Source organism: Marmota flaviventris, chromosome 6 (genome assembly GCF_047511675.1).
Source record: "Marmota flaviventris isolate mMarFla1 chromosome 6, mMarFla1.hap1, whole genome shotgun sequence".
Classification (NCBI taxonomy): domain Eukaryota; kingdom Metazoa; phylum Chordata; class Mammalia; order Rodentia; family Sciuridae; genus Marmota; species Marmota flaviventris.
In genome coordinates, this window is record NC_092503.1 from 58,093,762 (window position 1) to 58,112,882 (window position 19,121).

The 19,121-nt window shown below is 36.3% G+C and overlaps 1 protein-coding gene and 1 pseudogene across 3 annotated transcripts in view; one reads left to right on the top strand and one right to left on the bottom strand.

Annotated features, from left to right (window-relative positions):
- The window catches only part of Hace1 (HECT domain and ankyrin repeat containing E3 ubiquitin protein ligase 1), an 88,023-nt gene extending 82,581 nt beyond the window's left edge, over positions 1–5,442 (top strand). For all 3 annotated transcript variants that reach the window (XM_071613177.1, XM_071613178.1, XM_027928315.2), the window contains 2 exons: positions 3,777–3,890; positions 4,425–5,442. In XM_071613177.1, coding sequence (XP_071469278.1) covers positions 3,777–3,890; positions 4,425–4,527 — 217 coding nt within the window. In that variant the 3' untranslated portion in view covers positions 4,528–5,442. The remainder of the gene's footprint in view (positions 1–3,776; positions 3,891–4,424) is intronic.
- Positions 5,443–9,350: 3,908 nt separating this feature from the next.
- On the bottom strand, positions 9,351–10,000 carry LOC114086706 (refilin-B pseudogene; annotated as a pseudogene).
- Positions 10,001–19,121: the final 9,121 nt, after the last annotated feature.

A 19,121-nucleotide genomic window follows, 5' to 3' on the forward strand; every position in this document is an offset into this window, starting at 1 on the left:
GTAGATCTTCTGAAAGTTAGGAAACAGAAAATTACTTCACCAGCAGTAACTACTATAAACAATTTGATGTTTATCTCTTTCTGCACATTTAAAAAAACAACCATCAATGTGTATCTATATAAAACATATATAATTTTGTAAAATCCATTATTTTCTTATTTTAAAAGTAGCATATAACCAGTATAGAAAATTTAAAAAATGGAGACAAAAAGAAAATTTTGTTAAGTAATCTCACTATTTAGAGATAACTACAAATAATATTTTGCTTTATTTTCCTAGTCTTTTAACTATATAAATAGAAAAATAGTTGAGTCATACTATAAATCTAATTTTAATTAGTAAATGAAACATGACTTGACAGATTGTAGGCTAAATGTATGAAAAAAACTTTGTTTTCAGGTTTATTTGGTGTCTGAGTGCCAAAAGATACTCAAGAGATTTGAGTGATTTAATAAAAAGAATTAAACATTAATTATATTTTCTATGTAGAAAGGTTAAAAAATTCAGATAAAAAAGATTCCCCTCCCATCTTAATCCCTAACGATTACCATTATTAACATTTTGGTTATTTTTCTAGAATTATTTCCATATATATAATATTTTACTTTTTAAAACCACTGTTCTTATTTATATTTTTTTGAATTTAGGAGTAGATTATTAAAAATTGTTCTGTTTATAGATCTATATAATTTCTCAATGACTACCTCTCCTCTTTATTGAACTCCCTTAATTTCTCTTATTCTTTATTTCTAAAATTTCCTATTTATAAATAATGTTGTACAAATAAGGAATTCTAATGCTTATATCCTCATGGGCCACTCTGATTATTTATATTGGATATGTTCTTAGGAGGAAAATGTTTGGATATAAGAGTATTTGGGGCAAGGGGTATAGCTCAGGGGTAAGAGTGATTGCCTTAGCATGTGCAAGGTCTTGGGTTCAATTCCTAGTACCTGGGGGGAAAAAAAAAAGAAAGCAAGATGTTAATTTTTATAACATTAATACATATGATTCATTTACCTTTCAAGGAGGTGTCAGTATTAACATTTGGAATGAGGAGATTTAGTACCTATTTTTTTTAATCAACACAATGTATGATCATTTTTATTTTGCTATAATTTCTTATCATATATATAACATTTTGTGTGGTATGAATTGCCTTTTATTTTTGCCATTATTCCACAGTCATATTTAAAAACTCATTTTCGCCCCCTTTGGGAATGAACTCAGGGCTTTATACATGCTAAAAAGTGCTTTACTTCTGTGCTTTACACCCTTATTTCTTTTTAAAAATTTTGAGACAGTTCCCCTAAATTGCCCAGGCTGGCCTTGAACTTTCTGTCCTACTCCCTCATCCTCTGAAGTAGCTGGGATTACTCAGGCTGGCTCACTGGCTCCTTTGTTTTCTTCCTTCCTCCTCTCTCCATCCATCCATCCCTCCCTCCCATCCATCCATCCATTCATCCATCCTTTTCGTATTAATAATTGTCTTAATGAGTGTAAAGTGATATTTTATTGTGGTTTTGATTTGCATTTACCTGGAGATTAGTGATGTTGAGCATCTTTTCTTGTGTTTATTGGTCATTTGTGTATCTTTGAAAAAATGTTCAGTCCTTTGCTGATTTTTTTTTTTTTAAATCATGCTATTTTGTTATTGTAGGAGTTTTAAAAAATATATTCTGGAAATCAGTCCCTTATCAGAGTTTTGATTTCTAAATATTTTTCCTATTTCGTAGATAATCTTTTAATTGTATTGACAGTGTCCTTCAATGAACAAAATTTAAAATTTTGATAAAGTACAGCTTATCTGTTTTTTATTGTGTTGCCTGTGCTTTTGGTGTCGTACCCAAAAAATCATTGCCAAATCCAATGTCCTGAAGTTATTTTCTATATTTTCTTCTAGGATTTCACAGTTGTAGCTCTTGTGTTTAGGTCTTTGGTGCATTTTAGGTTAATTTTTGTATATGATTTAAGGCAAGAGTCCAACTTTTTTTTTTTCTTCCTTTAATCTAGTTTCCCCAGTGTATTTTGTTGAATAGATTGCTCTTTACCCATTGAGTGTTCTTGGTATTTTTGTTGAAAATGATTTGGCCATCAATGCAAGAGATTAGTTCAGGGCTATCTATTCTACTACATTGGTCTGTATGTCTGTCTTTATGCCACCATGCACTGTTTTAATTACTATACTTATAAGTTTGAAATCAGGACGTGTAAGCCTCCACCTTTGTTCTTTTTCAAGATTGTTTTGGCTATTTTGAGTTTCAGCATTTTTTTAAGTGGACTGAATTATGCTTTATACTATGAATTGTGTTAAAAATATTTCAAATTGTAGTCATGTATTACCTATTTAAATGCTTCCTTGTCATAATTCTTATTATTCAAAAAGCATCTTATTAAGCATCTCTTATTTATTTATTTACTTATTTATTTCTTGCTTGCGGTTCTGGGGATTGAATCTGAGATCTCATGCCTGCTAGGCAAGTACTTTACCATTGAGCTACATCTCTAGCTCACAGCATCTTATTTTAAAAATAACCAAATTTTTTCTAGGATCAGTTTGTTTTATCATGATATATACACAGACTAATTTTAAATATTAATTTATTTTCAAATATGTAGGAATTGAGAGCTTATAATTAAATCCTCTACAGCATGTACCCAATATTAAAATTTCTAGTAATTTGTGTTATGCATTAACTTTTAGCTTTCCTGTGGCCTCATTCTGTTAGATGACATTTTTTTTTAAACACAATACCTTTATTTTATTTACTTGTTTTTTTAATGTAGTGCTGAGGATTGAACCCAGTGCCTTACACATGCAAGGCAAATGTTCTACCAATTGAGCTACAACCCCAGCCCCGTATTAGATGACATCTTAAAAATACATTTGGTGGGTCTGGGGTTGTGACTCAGTGGTAGAGTGCTTGCCTAGCATGTCTGAGGCACTGGGTTCAATTCTCAGCACCACATATAAATAAATTAATAAAATAAAGGTTCATCAACATCTAAAAAATAATTTTAAAAAATACATTTGGTATTCTGTTTATCTAGAAAGAGAAATGTAAAGAATTTTCTACTGTAAAAAGAAAACAACAGAAAACACTTTAGATCTAGATATTTTTCACAAAGAGGGAAACCATTTGGATTGCAACATGTAAGAGCCTTTGTTGCTTAAATTAATCAATCAAACATTTATTTATGTAGCAAATATTTAATGTCTACTAGGTGCCAGGCATTTTTTAAAAAATATTTTTTTAGTTGTTGATAGACCTTTATTTTATTTATTTATATGTGGTGCTGAGAATCGGACCCAATGCCTCACACATGCCAGGCAAGTACACTACTGCTGCTGAACCCCAGACCCAGCCCAGATGCCAGGCATTTTGCTAACTCCATTGATACAGATATAAATGTGACATGTTTGAGCCATCAAATCAGTCCCAGTTTAGTAGGGAGGCACAAGAAAGCAAACTACAAATGCACCTTGCTAACTTAAATAGTAGATGTATGTGCTGTGACCATTTTTAAGTATAGTATATAGTTGATGGAAATTTGGAAGGGTAACTGGCCACAAATGCAAGAATGAGTTGGGAATTTTGCAGACTAAGAGCATCTCTTATTTATTTATTTATTATTACTTATTTATTTCTTTCAACGTGCTATCTTGTCATTGTTCTAGAGTTGAATATATTCTTACTCTAACTTAGAGCTTGAAACATATCTGTTGGACAAAAATGTTTTCTTTCATGATTAGAACTTATGATACAAACTCTTAGTTCCAGGGTTCCGCATGGTGGGTTTGCTAATATCATGGGTGGAAGTGGATTGCAAAACTTTACAATTGCTGCTGTGCCATATACCCCAAATCTTTTACCAACTTCAAGCACATGGTAAGTTAGTTTGTTTAAATGCATTGTGCATTATTTTGGTTAATTTTAAATGATCAGAGGTCTAACTGGTATATATTGAAAGGAAAATCTCAACTATGATCTCTGTTCAGAATTTTGGAATCATATATACATAAGTCATTACATAGCTTTTGTTGCCTTCCTTTTTTTGGTTGGGAAAATATTTTGGGAAACCCTAACTACCTAATGTTTGATTGAATATGGTTCAAGTATCACTAAAATTCTGTTGTCAAAAGTATCACTGAATTACTATCACTTGCCCACCCTTATAAATTGCCCACCCTTGTTTATTTTACCCTAAAAGGAATTTATTTTCTTCTACTACATTTTCATGCTGAAAGAAACTGCAGTGCAGCAGTTTTTTTTCTTTTTAAATACTACTTCAGGGTTTTCCAATTTGAATGCAAATTTGAGAGTGGTTTTATGTTAATTATGAGTAGTATTTTCACTGCTAGATAAAACAATGAGAATTTTCATGGATTCTCTGTTTAATGGTAGTATATTTTTATTTTAAAGCATCAACATGCTCAAGTTACCTGAATATCCAAGTAAAGAAATACTCAAGGACAGACTTCTTGTGGCACTACATTGTGGCAGCTATGGTTACACAATGGCATAATGGAGTCCAGAAGACCCATCTGACTACTGATGCACAATTCAGAGTGGCAGAATCAATTTAGAAAACTGTCAACAGAAAAGCAGCCTAAATGCAACCCATAGGCAGGGCTGATGCTTAAAATTTATAAAGGATCAAGTTTTCTGTTTTCTTTCTCTTTTCCCATTTATGTTTTCTCTGTGATACAGTTTGAGAATATAAAAATCACAGTAGACTTCATTTTAAAAATGTTAATTGAAAGTAGAAACTTTTTTTTTCCTATTTCTTTAATCTGATTTAAGATTTTGTTAAGGCAAAATCTTATTCTACATTCCACATCTGCTATGTAACTGTACTGTTAAAAGGGTATTTTCTCTTATTTTCTTATATATTAAATTATATGAGGACATCCAACTGGTATGTTCTATTGCATGTAAAGTGCCATTTATATTTTGGAAAACTATTGTATAGAATGGATTAATTTAGATTGTGTATAAAGTTACAAATATGTATTTTCCCACGTTGTATCTATATTGCAATGATTTTTTTTAGCTTTTTAGTATTTTAATATATAATATAAAATTTAGGCTGATTAATAACAAACAGCTGATGAAATTAAATCTGATTTATATATTAGAGCTTAGACTATATTATGAATTATTTGCATTTTTCCATGGTCAGTTTTCACATGTACAATATTGTGGCTTTGAAGTTTTTCTTATGCCTTATTTTAATTTGTAATGAAGGTAAAATTAAAATATAGTATTTTACTGTATTTCTTTACGTTTGTCTATAAACTCTGATGACATATTTGAAGAAGTAATCTGTTCTGTAGATTACAATTTAAGTATGTAATGTTTTATTTCTTAAGTTTGCTTTTTGTAATTGAAATGTTTTGCTCAAATGAAATGCCTAAATACAGAACATTGGGTTTTTGAATTTTTGGATGATCCAGTCAATTTGTTTGTGTATTTATTTATTTTGGAAAAGCCACACAGGATAAGCACATGCATTTAACATGAGGCAGGCATGTTCCAACGTTGTATACTGATGGAGCACCTTGCTTCTGGCAACTAAAAATATCCAGTTATGTTATTGTTGATGAGCAGCCAGTGTATTTGTTCAGTGACATTTAATCAAGAGATTTATACACTGAAAGTAACAAAAACATGACCCAAAACAATATAAAAATTTTTCTTTATTATCTGGGGTTTTGTTACTTTTTTAATATTAAGAAAATAATCTCCCAAGAAATTACATGAAATATTAGGAATTCTTTAAAAACTAATCTAGTTTTGAAAGTCTTAATTGTTTTTTGTTTGTGATTCTAGAATCTAACAGTTCTCAGCACCAGGATGAGTTCAGAGAACTACAGTCTCCTGTGTAGTTGAAAAGCATTAATGGATAGAAAATGAAAATGAGGTACAGAGATAGCCCTATTGGTTATAGCTCAGCATTGGCCTGTTTGAACGTGGTTAAAACATTTGACTGCTTGCAGGTTGACTGAAGCCTGTCTGCTGTATTGGCTGAGACTTAGCTATTTGTTATGAGAATATACTCCTAAATGATGTTTTCAATTTGTTATATAAAGGTCCAAATAAGAGACTTCATCAGGCCAAATTAAGTTTAATGATTTCTCCCTTTTGGTTGTCCTCCCAATTTTGAGAGATTGACTAAAACTTTGGACTTTGGCACCATTCTCTGCCACCGTTATAAATAGACTTAGTTGGTCTCAATATGGAATTCACATGTGAAAGTGTCACTTCACTTGCATAATTCTTTATGTTCTTGCTGGTCTAGTTGAAGTGAGATCATTCAACACTCAATGAATGACTGCATACAAACATTTAAGGTTTGAGTGGAGATATGGTGCCCCGGGGGATTTTATGATGACTACCAGGAGAATAATCCCAAAAGATTGAAGTGTACTTCTGAACAAGAGCCTCTATAAACTGAAATAATCAAAATTAATCAAACTTCAGGCAGTGTAAATATAGTTTAGCACTATTCAAGTCCAGTTGATCTATAGTGTTGTATTTGGCCTATGTTGTTGGTGAATACCATAGTTTGGTATAGAATGGTCTGGTTTAATGAAGTATCCAATTGTGTTGTTAGCCTATCATTGCAATTAGTAGTGATCAGGAGACTCAATAGACATAAAAGGTAGGAAACCCTGGAAAAAACCAGGATTTTTGCCATCTGCCACTTAGGTTGCCTGAAAACCATCTGTTAGCTGCTTTTGTAAACACATCACACATTCTATTCGTTTGAAAATTTCCTTAATGTGTTTTGTGGCAGTGTCAATAGTAATATCAGCCACCTTTTAAATTGCTTTAGTAGCAAAATTGGGAAAGATAGGTATGACATTTAGGCTTGTAAAATCCCATACGTGAACTTCCACTCAGCAAAAAGGAGATCTAAAGTTGCATGATATTCCATTAAGTTTTTTTTTGTTGTTATTGTTGATGATGGGGATTGAACTGAGGGTCTTGTGTGTGCTAAGCCTGCATTCTATATCTGAGTTAATGTCCCTAGCCCAATTAAGTATTTTAGAACACATGTTATCATATATTTTTTAGAGGGTGACTTAAAGATTTTTAAAAATTTTTATTTTTTTGAGATGGAGCCTTGCTAAATTGCCCAGGCTTTCTCCAATTCGGGATCCTTCTCCCTCAGTCTTCTGAATATCTGGGATAAAAGGTGTGTTCCATGGGCTGGGGTTGTGGCTTAGCAGTAGAGTGCTTGCCTCGCACGTGTGAGACCCTGGGTTTGAGCCTCAGCACCACATAAAAATAAATAAGTGAAATAAAGGTATTGTGTCTACACAACTACAACTAAAAAAAAAAAAAAAAAAAGCATGTTCCAGCCCCACTGGTTTTTGGTGGGTGACTTGATTTATCTACACCTCTGGGAATGTCTGGTTGGCCACAAAATGCAAGATTTTCTCCCAATCAAATTAGTTTCAGGTTTAATACTACTGGTACCCCCACTAGTGCCAAGAGTGAGCCCTCTAGGAACCCCAGTGGGAACCTTCCCTTAGTAGAGAGGCTTATGTTCATGAGCCTCAACAATGGCTCTAAGAGGGCTCCTGTCCTTTAAATGAGAGCAATTATCATGGCTCCTGCTTTCATCATAACAAAAATCAGGGCTCCAGGGTTCCCAGAGAGCTCTCAATTCTGCTTTTAGGACACAAGAATGCCATCCATAAAAACCTGGAGATACAGCAGGAGGCAGAGCTTACAGAGTGCTGTAACCCTGGGGCACCTGACATAATTTGGATGTATTCAAAGGAAATATGTATGTTTTGTCTTTTTTCAATATTGCGGGGTTGGGGGAGTCCATCTGCCACTTTCTACACTCTAGCCCTGCAGAGACTGGCAGGAGAATCGGGTTGGAGCTGGGTGTGGTGGGGTGGTGGTGAAAGTCCAGTGAGGAAGGGCAGCCTGGTGCTACCTCTGCCCCACCCAGCACCATCCCTGCTGCAGCAGCTCTGCTGAGCTCTTGAGGTTGCTTTGGGAACATCTTCAGTTCACACTTAACCCCATGGTGGTCACTTCCCTTTATATAGTGGCAGGAAAGAAATGTCCACTTTGGCTACAGTAGCCGGGCAGTAAAGTCTGAGTTGTGACATGATTCCTTACACTAAATTCACCAAAGCATAACCTCAGAGGATATTAAGCAAGATTCCTCGTTTTTTGCATTAGACTCAATTTCTCTGCAATTTTGACACCACCAAAATCCTAAGCTTGGGTCCATCGAGATAGTCATGATGAATTGGATCACTAGAAACATCTACATCTGTCTCTTCCTGGTGGCAGTGGGTCTTAGGTGTGTCAGTCCTGAGTGGAAACCTCCCTCTCCTGGAGTCCCAAAAATGTTTTCCAAAGCATTCTTTTAAAATGCCATCTCTCTCAGAAGTGCCCTCTGCTATATTTTCCTTTATGAAAAAATGGGAAAGTAGTTTTGAAATCCCACATTACCTATCAGGAGAGTTATACAAGATGTGAACCAGATGCCAAGTGTGCAAGGATGTCACCAATGCCTGTGCCTGCAACCCACCTGCAGGGAACAGACAGAAGCCACTGCCCCCAAACTGGGCCATCTGTTCACCTGACCTTCTGAAACAGGAGAGAATGCAGTGAAGTGTTTTTTTTTTTTTCTTTTCTTTTTTTTTTTTTTTAAGGCATCTCTTATTTTGGTTTGGGGTTTTTCCATATTTTATATATATATAATATGATCAAGAGAATTCCAAAAGTTTTGGTTAACAGGAAATAAAAATGGAAGTGGAAATAAAGAATGGAATGAAACTCAGCTCTCCCCAGATGGAACACATATGGGCATCACAACCTATTGAAACAGCTACACTTTTCCCTGCTGGGAAGACACCTGTGGCTGGAAGATCTTAAAGCTCACTTTTTCTGTCCCAGGGACTTTTCCAAGCTTTTTTTTTTTTTTTTCAGACACACTGACAGTGGAGGAAGAGCCGTCCTCCGCCCTCCCTGGTTCAAACGGTTGCCATTGTTCTTTTGCTCTGGTTTTCTTTTTATTTTCTCATCAAATCGAGACTTTCGGGAAACTCTGGAAATATACTCCTTTTAAAGCAGCAAACCAGGAAATATATTCCTTTTAAAGATAATTTGAAAATTAAAAAACAAAACCGAATATCTCAATAATTGCAAGATGCAGTGACTTTTTCCCCAGGCCGGGCTTAGAGGTATCCCTAGGTCTGACTCTGGGGCTAGAATGATAAGCAAGGCTTATCAGGGCAATGTCGCCCAAATTGCCCAGGGTGGTCTGGGGACCAAGTCAGCTGAGAAGCTGGCTCAACCCCAAGCCCTCCTTCTGAGTCAGCATTCATCCGAGAGGCAATCGCTGCCCAGGAACTCTGTGGCCTCAAGCTCCACGCTGGACAGGAACCTCCTCAGCATCTTGTGGCAGTTGTAATCCAGGGTGGTGGTGTAGATGGTCTTGGGGTACTTCGGGTAGACAATGGTGGTGCTTAGGAAGCGGGTGGGCTTGTGGCGGGGCTCAAAGCGCACCTCAGCCTTGTAGTTGCGCTCTGTGCCATTGGGGATGCAGGTGACTGTCTGGCTGCAGGAGGCCACTGCCAGGCCCAGTGGCAGCTGCACATCATCAATGAAGTGTCGCTCCGAGTCATACTTGACTGAGGAAGTGTACCTTACTTCTGTTGATGGTAAGGAGTCAAACTCCACACCTTCGCCAAAGGACAGGGGGCACAGCTTTGGTGAGGAGCTTACAGCCAGGGTGTTGGGGAGAGAGGCTGGGTTCGGGGCCGCTGGGGTCACCACCGCATCGGGCTCCTGCGTCCCGGGGACCGGCGAGCGCTCCCCGCCGCCGCCGCCATCCCGGCCACCGCCAGCCCCCAGTGGCTGGGGCTGGGGGGCAGCCCCGAATCCGGCTTGTCTAGGACGTTGTCTCCCTTCTTCTTCGTGTCCACGAGCTCGGGCACAGCCTGCAGGCTCAGCCGACCCACCATGGCTGTGTGCGTGGCGGGCTCGGGAGTACACGGCGTGGGGGTCGCGGATGAGAGAGGGACTAGAGGGGCTCACAGGCGGGCTGGGGCGCTGCCCTTAGGGCCGTCCTCCCTGCCCGGCCGCCCCGCATCGTCGGGGTCTCGCCCGCAAGTATCTAGGTTTTAGATCATGAAGGATTTGATTGTCCTCCATTGTTGACTCACAAAAAGCTCCCTTTACCTGGTTAAAATACCCCTGGGCATCATGCATTAAAGCCTGGCATCATTTATTTATTCATAGGAGTCTAGGAGAGTGGGGAAAGAGGAGATCCTGTTATCTTGGGCATAGGCTTCCCAGTGCCTGTTTCAAAAAGGGATGGACTTTTGTTTTCCACAGTGGGGTCATCCTACAATACCTTTGGCCAGGGCAATTCAGTTGATTCAGTTGGCTTTGCCTAGGGCTATTGTAATATTTTACTTACTATTTTACAATTTATCCAGTGAAATGGATACACCCCTGTTGCTGATTTCTCCAATAATTCCCCACAAGAGAAACACATTTCTGAATAACCTTTTAGTTACCTGTTACAGCACCAGGTTTCCTGCATGAGTAAGTTTCTATACAACCAGAAAACATGCACTGAAAGTGCCAGTCGAATGAAGTCCCCTGTAAATTTTCAAATGACCCATTAGGTAATAGAAACATACTTAATGTTTTGTCTGCTCAGGGTTGTGGGTTACATAAATGGAACATTGGTCATAAACCTTTTTAGCAATTTTAGAACAGTCACCATACCAATATTTTCTCATAATTTGGATCATTTATCTTTCCATGAGGAGTCATAAAGTGAAGAGCTTTTAGTAGTGGAAGTTTTATAGAGACTCAGACTGGTGGCTGTCCAGGCACTCATGAGCCTTGGCTTGGTACTAGATTTATAACTTGTACCAATTTTATTTGTTCAATTCAGGTATAGCACTATTTATTAAATAGATTGTCATGGGTAATTTGACTTGGATCAATCAATCAGATATCATTCCAATTGCATATCTTCACAATTTTAGTACTGCCTGACCCAGCATGAAAATCTGCCTCAGTATTTCCTTAGTATTTAATTAATTCTTGTTCTGCTTGATATTGGGTTAGCAATTTTTTTATTCTAATTTGTTATACATAACAGCAGAATGCATTACATTTTATATTACACATATAGAGCACAATTTTTTATATCTCTGGTTGTATATAAAGTATATTCACACCATTCGTGTCTTCATTCATGTACTTAGGGTAATGATATCCATCTCATTCCACCATCTTTTTTTTTTAGCTCCATGACCCCTCCTTAGAGTTTATCTAATCCTCCCATGCTTCCCTTCCCAACCTCACTATGAATCAGTCCCCTTATATCAAAGAAAACATTCTGCATTTGGTTTTTTGGGTTTGGCTAACTTCACTTTAGCATTATATTCTCTGACTTCATCCATTTACCTGCAAATGCCATGATTTTATTTTCTTGTATTGCTGAGTAATATTCCATTGTGTATATATGCCACATTTTTTTTTATCCATCTATTGAAGGGCATCTAGGTTGGTTCCAAAGTTTAGCTATTGTGAATTGTGCTGCTATAAACATTGATGTGGCTGTGTCCCTGTAGTATGCTGTTTTTAAGTCCTTTGGGTATAGACGGAGAAGAGGGATAGCTGGGTCAAATGGTTCCATTCCTAGTTTTCCGAGAAATCTCCATACTGCTTTCCATATTGGCTGCACCGATTTGCAGTCCCACCAGCAATGTATGTGTTCCTTTTCCCCCACATTTTCACCAACACTTATTATTGTTTGTGTTCTTAATAACTGCCATTCTGACTGGAGTGAGATGAAATCTTAGAGTAGGTTTGATTTGCATTTCTCTAATTGCTAGAGATGTTGAACATTTTTTCATATATTTGTTGATTTTATATCCTCTTTTGGGAAGTATCTGATCAGTTCCTTGGCCCATTTATCGATTTGGTTGTTTGTTTTTTTTGGTGTTTAGCTTATTGAGTTCATTATATACCCTCAAGATTAGTGCTCTGATGTGTGAGTAGTAAAAATTTGCTCCCAAGATGTAGGCTCTTTATTCATCTCACTGATTGTTTCTTTGTCAAGAAGAAGTTTTTTAGTTTGAATCCATCCCATTTATTGATTCTTGATTTTAATTCTTGTGCTGTCCCACTTATTGGTTCTTGATTTAATTCTTGTGCTATAGGAGTCTTATTAAGGAAGTTGGGGCTGAGATTCATCTGGAAAAATAAGAGACCCAGAATAGCTAAAGCAATCCTTAGCAAGAAGAGTGAAGCAGGTGGCATCACTGTACCAGACCTCAAACTATACTACAGAGCAATAGTAACAAAAACAGCATGGTATTGGCACCAAAATAGACTGGTAGACCAGTGGTACAGAATAGAGGACACAGAAACTAACCCACATAATTACAGTTGTCTTATAATAGACAAAGGTGGCAAAAACATACATTGGAGAATTGATAACCTCTTCAACAAATGGTGCTGAGGAAACTGGAAATCCATATACAACCAAATGAAATTAAACTCCTGTCTCTCACCATGCACAAAACTCAACTCAAAATGGATCAAAGAAAGGAATTAAACCAGACACACTGTGCCTATTAGAAGAAAAAGTAGGTCCAAATCTCCATCATGGGTTAGCAATTTTATAAACAAGTAACATTATTAATTAAGAGTTCTGAAAATTCTTATCCAGTCCAATAGTATGATCTTAAAGTTACTAGAAACCTATATCAGAGTCCTTTCCATGAATCACCTTGAAGACTCAACAATCTAGGTTACAGTTTCTTGCAAAGAGCTTCCATAAAAACATCAGAATAGAGCAATTAACTTTGGAAAAGAATTAAAATGGCCAGGTCTGATGAGAGTTCTTTACATTAATAATGAGAAAAAAAAAAAAGCAAGGAAAACCAGCCTTTTCTTTTGTTTACATTTAAAAATTAACAATTCTGACTAATAATACTATAAAAAATATGAGATTTCTGTGAAATTAATCTACTTTTTGAAGCATATTAATAAAATCATGTAAGTATATCCAAAGAAGGTTTAGCACTTCTTATTTGTCAGTACTCCCCTATAATCTAGCATATCAGATAAATATAATTTGTTTAGTCTCTCCCTCTCTCTCTCTCTCTCTCTTTTAAAGTTCTCACTGGGTATATATCCTTTGCAGCTTTCCAGGGAACTGGAAAATCCAAAAGTTAATTTAAGGTCAAGAAAAAGTGTTGATTTAGAATCTGATTCTGGGAAGTTCATAAAAAATATCAAAAGTTTAAAACATTTGACCAAAATACGAACACAGGTCATGGTGAACAATAGTCATCCATTTAACCAAGGTGATAATTAATAGTATTTAAAGGAAAATATAGAAGATTACACAGATTAAAAAACCTTTGCTCTATAATCCAGAAGACTCAGTTTTCTCAATGATTTAATATCAAAGACTTAATCAGAGACTTAATAAAGACAAACTGAACCACTGGAAACCATCTTGATAAAACAGAACTTTTGTTTCCAAGGCATTTACCTCTAGGTATAAAGAAAAACCTTTCCTAATAAGAGCAGATCAGTAGCCAAGAAAACATTTTGACAGGACCAAATTTTTGTTTTGCATCATTATACTTTTTATTTGAATGCTCAATTTTTTAGAAAAGCACAAGCAGTTCTCTTCCAGTGGGGGCCATCTTGGTTGTATAAAGTGTCTCCCACAAAATCACTCTTCCACCGACCTTCTAAATCTTTTTATGTCCTTTCAGTTATTTGTCTTGAACTTTGCCTCTTTGTCATTTTATAACAGCAATCATTTTACTGTAGGACAAAAATTATTCTCTGTCAAAAAAAACCACATCTTTCATTTAAGATTCTCTTACCCAAAACATGTTTTACTTCCCTCACATATGGGGTTGTTTAAATTCCCATGTATTAATTAGAATTTTTATTCCTGCTAACCTTAACTTATAGTGAAACTTTAGAAAATAGGATTTTTAACTGTTGTACACCAGAATTTTATGAATATACATTTCATAATTTCTAGAAATATGTAGAACATTTTTTTTTCCCCTTTTAGACACACTGTGTGTTTTTTTTTCCCCTCAAGGCTGAGGTTTGAACTCCAGGCCCCACACATACGAGGTAGGTGCTCTACCACTAAGCTGCCTGTCTCCAGTCCTAGTTTTTTCAGTGTGGAACAGGACATATTTACTAACACATTCAATTATATTTTGTCTTTCAATAAAATTAAAGAAGCCAAAAGTAAAAGAAACTTTATGTTCAGCAATTAATATTTCAGCACTTTATCTTATTTGGAAATGATCTGATTAGTCAATGACTATTCATCATTCAGCTTAAATTAACAAAATTCTAAAGGTATAAGTTACCTTTAGAAGATTTGAAAAACTTTTTAGGTAAAGATATGAAACATAATTATTAGGGGCTGGGATTGTGGCTCAGTGGTAGAGTGCTTGCCTGATATGTACGAGGCACTGGGTTTGATTCTTAGCACCACGTATAAGTAAATGAATAAAATAAAGGTCTATCAATAACTAAAAAAAAAATTTAAAAAAATAATTATTAAATAGTTCATTTATAAACTTTTATCCCACTAACACCTTAATTTACTTATTCTTAACAATTATGCTTAGACTGCTGGTGAAAATTCCAGGAGACATTAGAAAAAAGCTAGCCATCATCTCAAATTTTTATTTCCCTGTTAGCCATTTTCACAGCATCTACTTGTCAGGCCCATCATCAAAACAAGAAGTCTAAAGCTAAATTTCTTTCTTTCTTCTCAGATATCACAGCCTTTTTCATTAAGCGAACAACATTAGTCTTATTTACCAAAGATTTAGCCATGTCACATAAACCTGAAAAATATTTGAGTTAGTTCGTGTTTTTATCGGATAATACAATAGTCCTCCTTATCTACAGTTTTTCTGTTTGTGGTTTCAGTTACCTTGCAGTCAACCCTGGTTCAAAACTATCAAATGGAAAATTCCAGGAAAAGTTCATAGGTTTTGGAGGGCTGGGGATACGGCTCAATTGGTAGAGTGCTTACCTCGAATGCCCAAAGCCCTAAAAAGTTCATAGATTTTAAGTTATGCATTGTTCTAAGTAGCAGGATGAAATCTTGCACCAGTCTGCTCCATCCCACCTGGCAGTAAATCATTGCTTTGTCCAGCGGATCCATGCTGTATGTGCTATCCAGGCGTAAGTCACTTAACACTATTGTAGTGCCTATGTGAACAAAGATTTGTATCTTGGTGATTGCAAAGCCAAACAGCACAACCAGAAGATAAGGGTGGAGGTTGTATTATTTGCTGCAAGTAAGGAAAGCACTGGAGTTATTTGCAAAGCAATGCTTTTGCTGAACAAAGAAGGTGTGGGGTGGAGGTTTTATTGAGAAACCTGTATATATACATATAGGAAAGTACATGTGTAAGTGGCCACATTTCTGAGCATGCATAGTTTAAGGTCAGAAAGCAATGTTCAAAATGAAAAGATGAATTTTGGGCATGCTCAATTCAGTATCAAAATGAGCCAAGTTTACTCTAAAGTCTCCTAAAAGAATGAGTCAGAGTGACTCAGTGACCTTGCCTTATTCCTAAGTTTTTTCCAAAGAGTTTTTAAAGTTAATTAATTAATTAATTTGAGATAGGGTCTTGCTGTGTTGCCCAGACTGTTTTCTGTTTCCTGGACTCAAAGGATCCTCCTTCCTTAGCCTCCTCAGTGCTGTGACTACAGGTGATGCCACCATGCCTGGCTCCAAAAAGTTTTAGCTGAAAGACAAAGAACAAGCAACATTAAAAGTGCACTAACAGTCTTTTAAAGGAATGGCAGCTTTCTCCCCCCACCCCCCATAAGTGTAGGCATTTGCCCCTAAAGATGCCTGCTCTGTTTAGCAGCAAACATTTGTGTTCAAGAAATATATAGGGTTTACACTCTGTGGTTTCTGGCATTTATTGAGTGTGTTGGAGTGGATCCCCCAAGGAGAAGGGGGTAATAACTGTATATAAGCACTTATTTTTCAAGTAAATTTGATAGAGCTTTTTATAAATTTTGGCAACATCATCCAAGAAAGAAAAATGTCACATATACATAACATAACATATAGACATACATAAACATAGAAATAGATCTTTCATCTTTCATTATGTTTTTTTTAAGTTATACATAGACACAATATCTTTATTTTGTTTATTTATTTTTATGTGGTGCTGAGGATTGAGCCCAGTGCCTCACATGTGCAAGGCAGGCACTTTGCCACTGAGCCACAACCCCAGCCCTTTCATTTGATTTTTAACTTAACAGTTTCCAAATAGTTTTTCTCACCCTTTTCAACTCTCAGTCTCTCAGTTACCTATTTCATTAGTGTTATTCTTTGGATATGAGATGTCCCTCAAAAGCTCATGTGTAAGATAATGCAAGAAGGAGAAATTATTGGGTTATAGCCTTATCCTAATCAGTGAATTAATCCCTGGGATTAACTGAGTGGTAACTTGAGGCAGATGGAGTGTGGCTGGAGGAAGTGGGTCACTGAGGGTGTGACTTTGGGATTTGGGGTATATATTTTGTATCTGGAATGTGGATTCTCTCTCTCTCTCTTTGTGCCTGACCATTATGTGAGCTGCTCCCTCTGTCACACTGTTCTGCCATGATGTTCTGCCTTTCCTTGTGCCCAGAGGAATGGAGCCTGCTGTCTATAGAATGAGATCTCTGAAACTGTGAGCCTCCAAAAAACCTTTTTCTCCTCTACAATTGCTCTGGTTGGGTCTTTTAGTTGCAGCAGTGAAAAAATTGACTAAAACAGCCTATGCAGTTGTTAGCAAGGCAGACTTAAATTTGTATTTCCTAAGGAATGACTCTTGGATAAAACAATTTAGGGAATTTACACTTCAAAAGCACAGACCTAAAAGTTTAATTTTCCCAAACCAAAAAGGACATTGGTCCAGTAAAGAAAAGCTGGCCAGAAAAACACCCTAAACAAAGGAAAGGCTTGCTATATAAATTTAAGTCAGTGCCTGCTCCATTGTAAGAGTTTCCAGTGACTTAATCCTCCTCCTTTTCCTGGTGCAGAGAGGGAGACATCTTTATAAATGGAGATTTCCTTTATAGATGTGACTGTTTTAAAAAGCTTTTCAAAAATAACCAACTAAATGCCAGAAGGTTGTATTTTGGAATCCGATTTAGTACCATGAGTGGTATTTGCAATTTAGTTTCTGTATTTTTAGCTAGATTACTGAGTTCAGGGCAGAGCCTGTTAACAAATAGGGCAGAGAAAGTATTTTCTATGCCTTGGCTCCTAAAGAAAACAAACTCACCAGAGTACCAACACTTTAGCTTTCTTTCTTAATAACTCTGAAAAGCTTAGCAGATTCATTTTTTCTTAATCAGTTACTTAACCTTTCCATTTGTCTTTTATAAAGAATCTTTTAAAAGGCAATAAAAGTTTTGTAACATTGTTAGAAGCTTCTAAGAATCAATAAGTGTCCCTGGTGGGATAAATTTGAGGTCCCTCTGTCTAAATCTATTTTCTGTGGCTGTAATGAAATACCTGAGACTGCGTAATTGATAAAGACTAGTTTGTTTGTCTCATGGTTCTGGAGGCTGGGATACTCATGAGCCTAGCTCTGACATCTACTCAACATCTAGTGAGTACTTTCTCCATCATAACATAGTGGAGGGTGTCATGTGGCAAGACTCAATAAACTTGCTATTTTAAAATAATTCTTTCTGCTTCTTTTAATGCCACAAATGCTATCACAGGGGCTCACCCTTATGACCTCATCTAATCCTAATAACCTCCCAAAAGTCCCATCTCCAGATACCACTAACATGGATTTGGGGATTATTTCCAACATATGAACTTCTGGAAGGGGCACATTCAAACCATGGAACCCTCATTGTAAAATGTACTTCTTTTAGTGTTGTTTATATGCAACATTGCACATACTAGCCATCTTAATTCTAAATTAAAAGAGATCTTTTTATCTCTTTTAAACATTTATAGCTTCTGAGACCATCATTCTTATATATGAAAGAGGCATGTGTATCAAGAGGCAAAGTACTCAGATTTTTAGAAATTAAGGATCCTATGTTTTCATTGGGTCTTAGGTTCTCTCTTAGGTTCTTATCTATCGGAGCTAGATAAGAACCTAAGAGAGCCGGGCATGATGGTGCACACCTGTACTCTCAGTAGCTCAGAAGGCTGAGGCAGGAGGATCACAATTTCAAAGCTAGCCTCAGCAACTGAGATCCTGTCTCAAAATAAAAAGTGAAAAACAAGGGGGGCGGGATTGGTGCTGGGAATGTTGCTCAGTGGTTAACTGCCCCTGGATTCAATCCCTGGTTAGTGTAGGGGGGAATCCTAAGAGGGAAATACCATAAGACTGGGGTCTATTAATGCTTTCACAGTGTACCTTGTTGCATGGACATTTTTCTTGAGGCTGGTGAATAAATGACAACTAGCTCATTCTCTCCTTTCCTGGAGTCCTACTGTTTGTGGTGAGAGCTCTAATAGCTTTTAAATGCTCAAACCATGCCTACCAGTCAGGTTTTGTCTTTAACTCAGATTTCTTTGACCAACTTAGTCAATGATTTTCCTTTACCTAAGTGTGCAAGAAAAGGAAACAAAGAAAATAGGACATAAAATCCCTTCAGGCCAAATTTAATTATAAAATAGCCTCTGAGTTTTCATACAGGTCACTATAACTTCTTTAGTATTATATTGCTTATAACTCTAATGTTTACAAACACCTATTTTTGTTTATAAAAAATTGCATTGTCAGATTAATCCCCTTTGCAAGTTTTTGAGGTGGAAAAGACCAATCTGAAGAAAACAGAACAACATTCTCATAGAATGAAAATATAAGACAAGGAAGCATATTGTTGGAAACTGATTAATAAAAATATGTGGGCAAGAGTAGATTAAATTATCCCAAATAGTTTGAGGAGACAGTGACCACATACTTAATAAAACCAATTCAATACTTAACATAGATAAGCTAATCCAAATCCAAAATGTAATATAGAGAAATTCCAGCTTCAAAATCATCTGCTAACCACAGCCCTACTATTGTGACAGTCTGT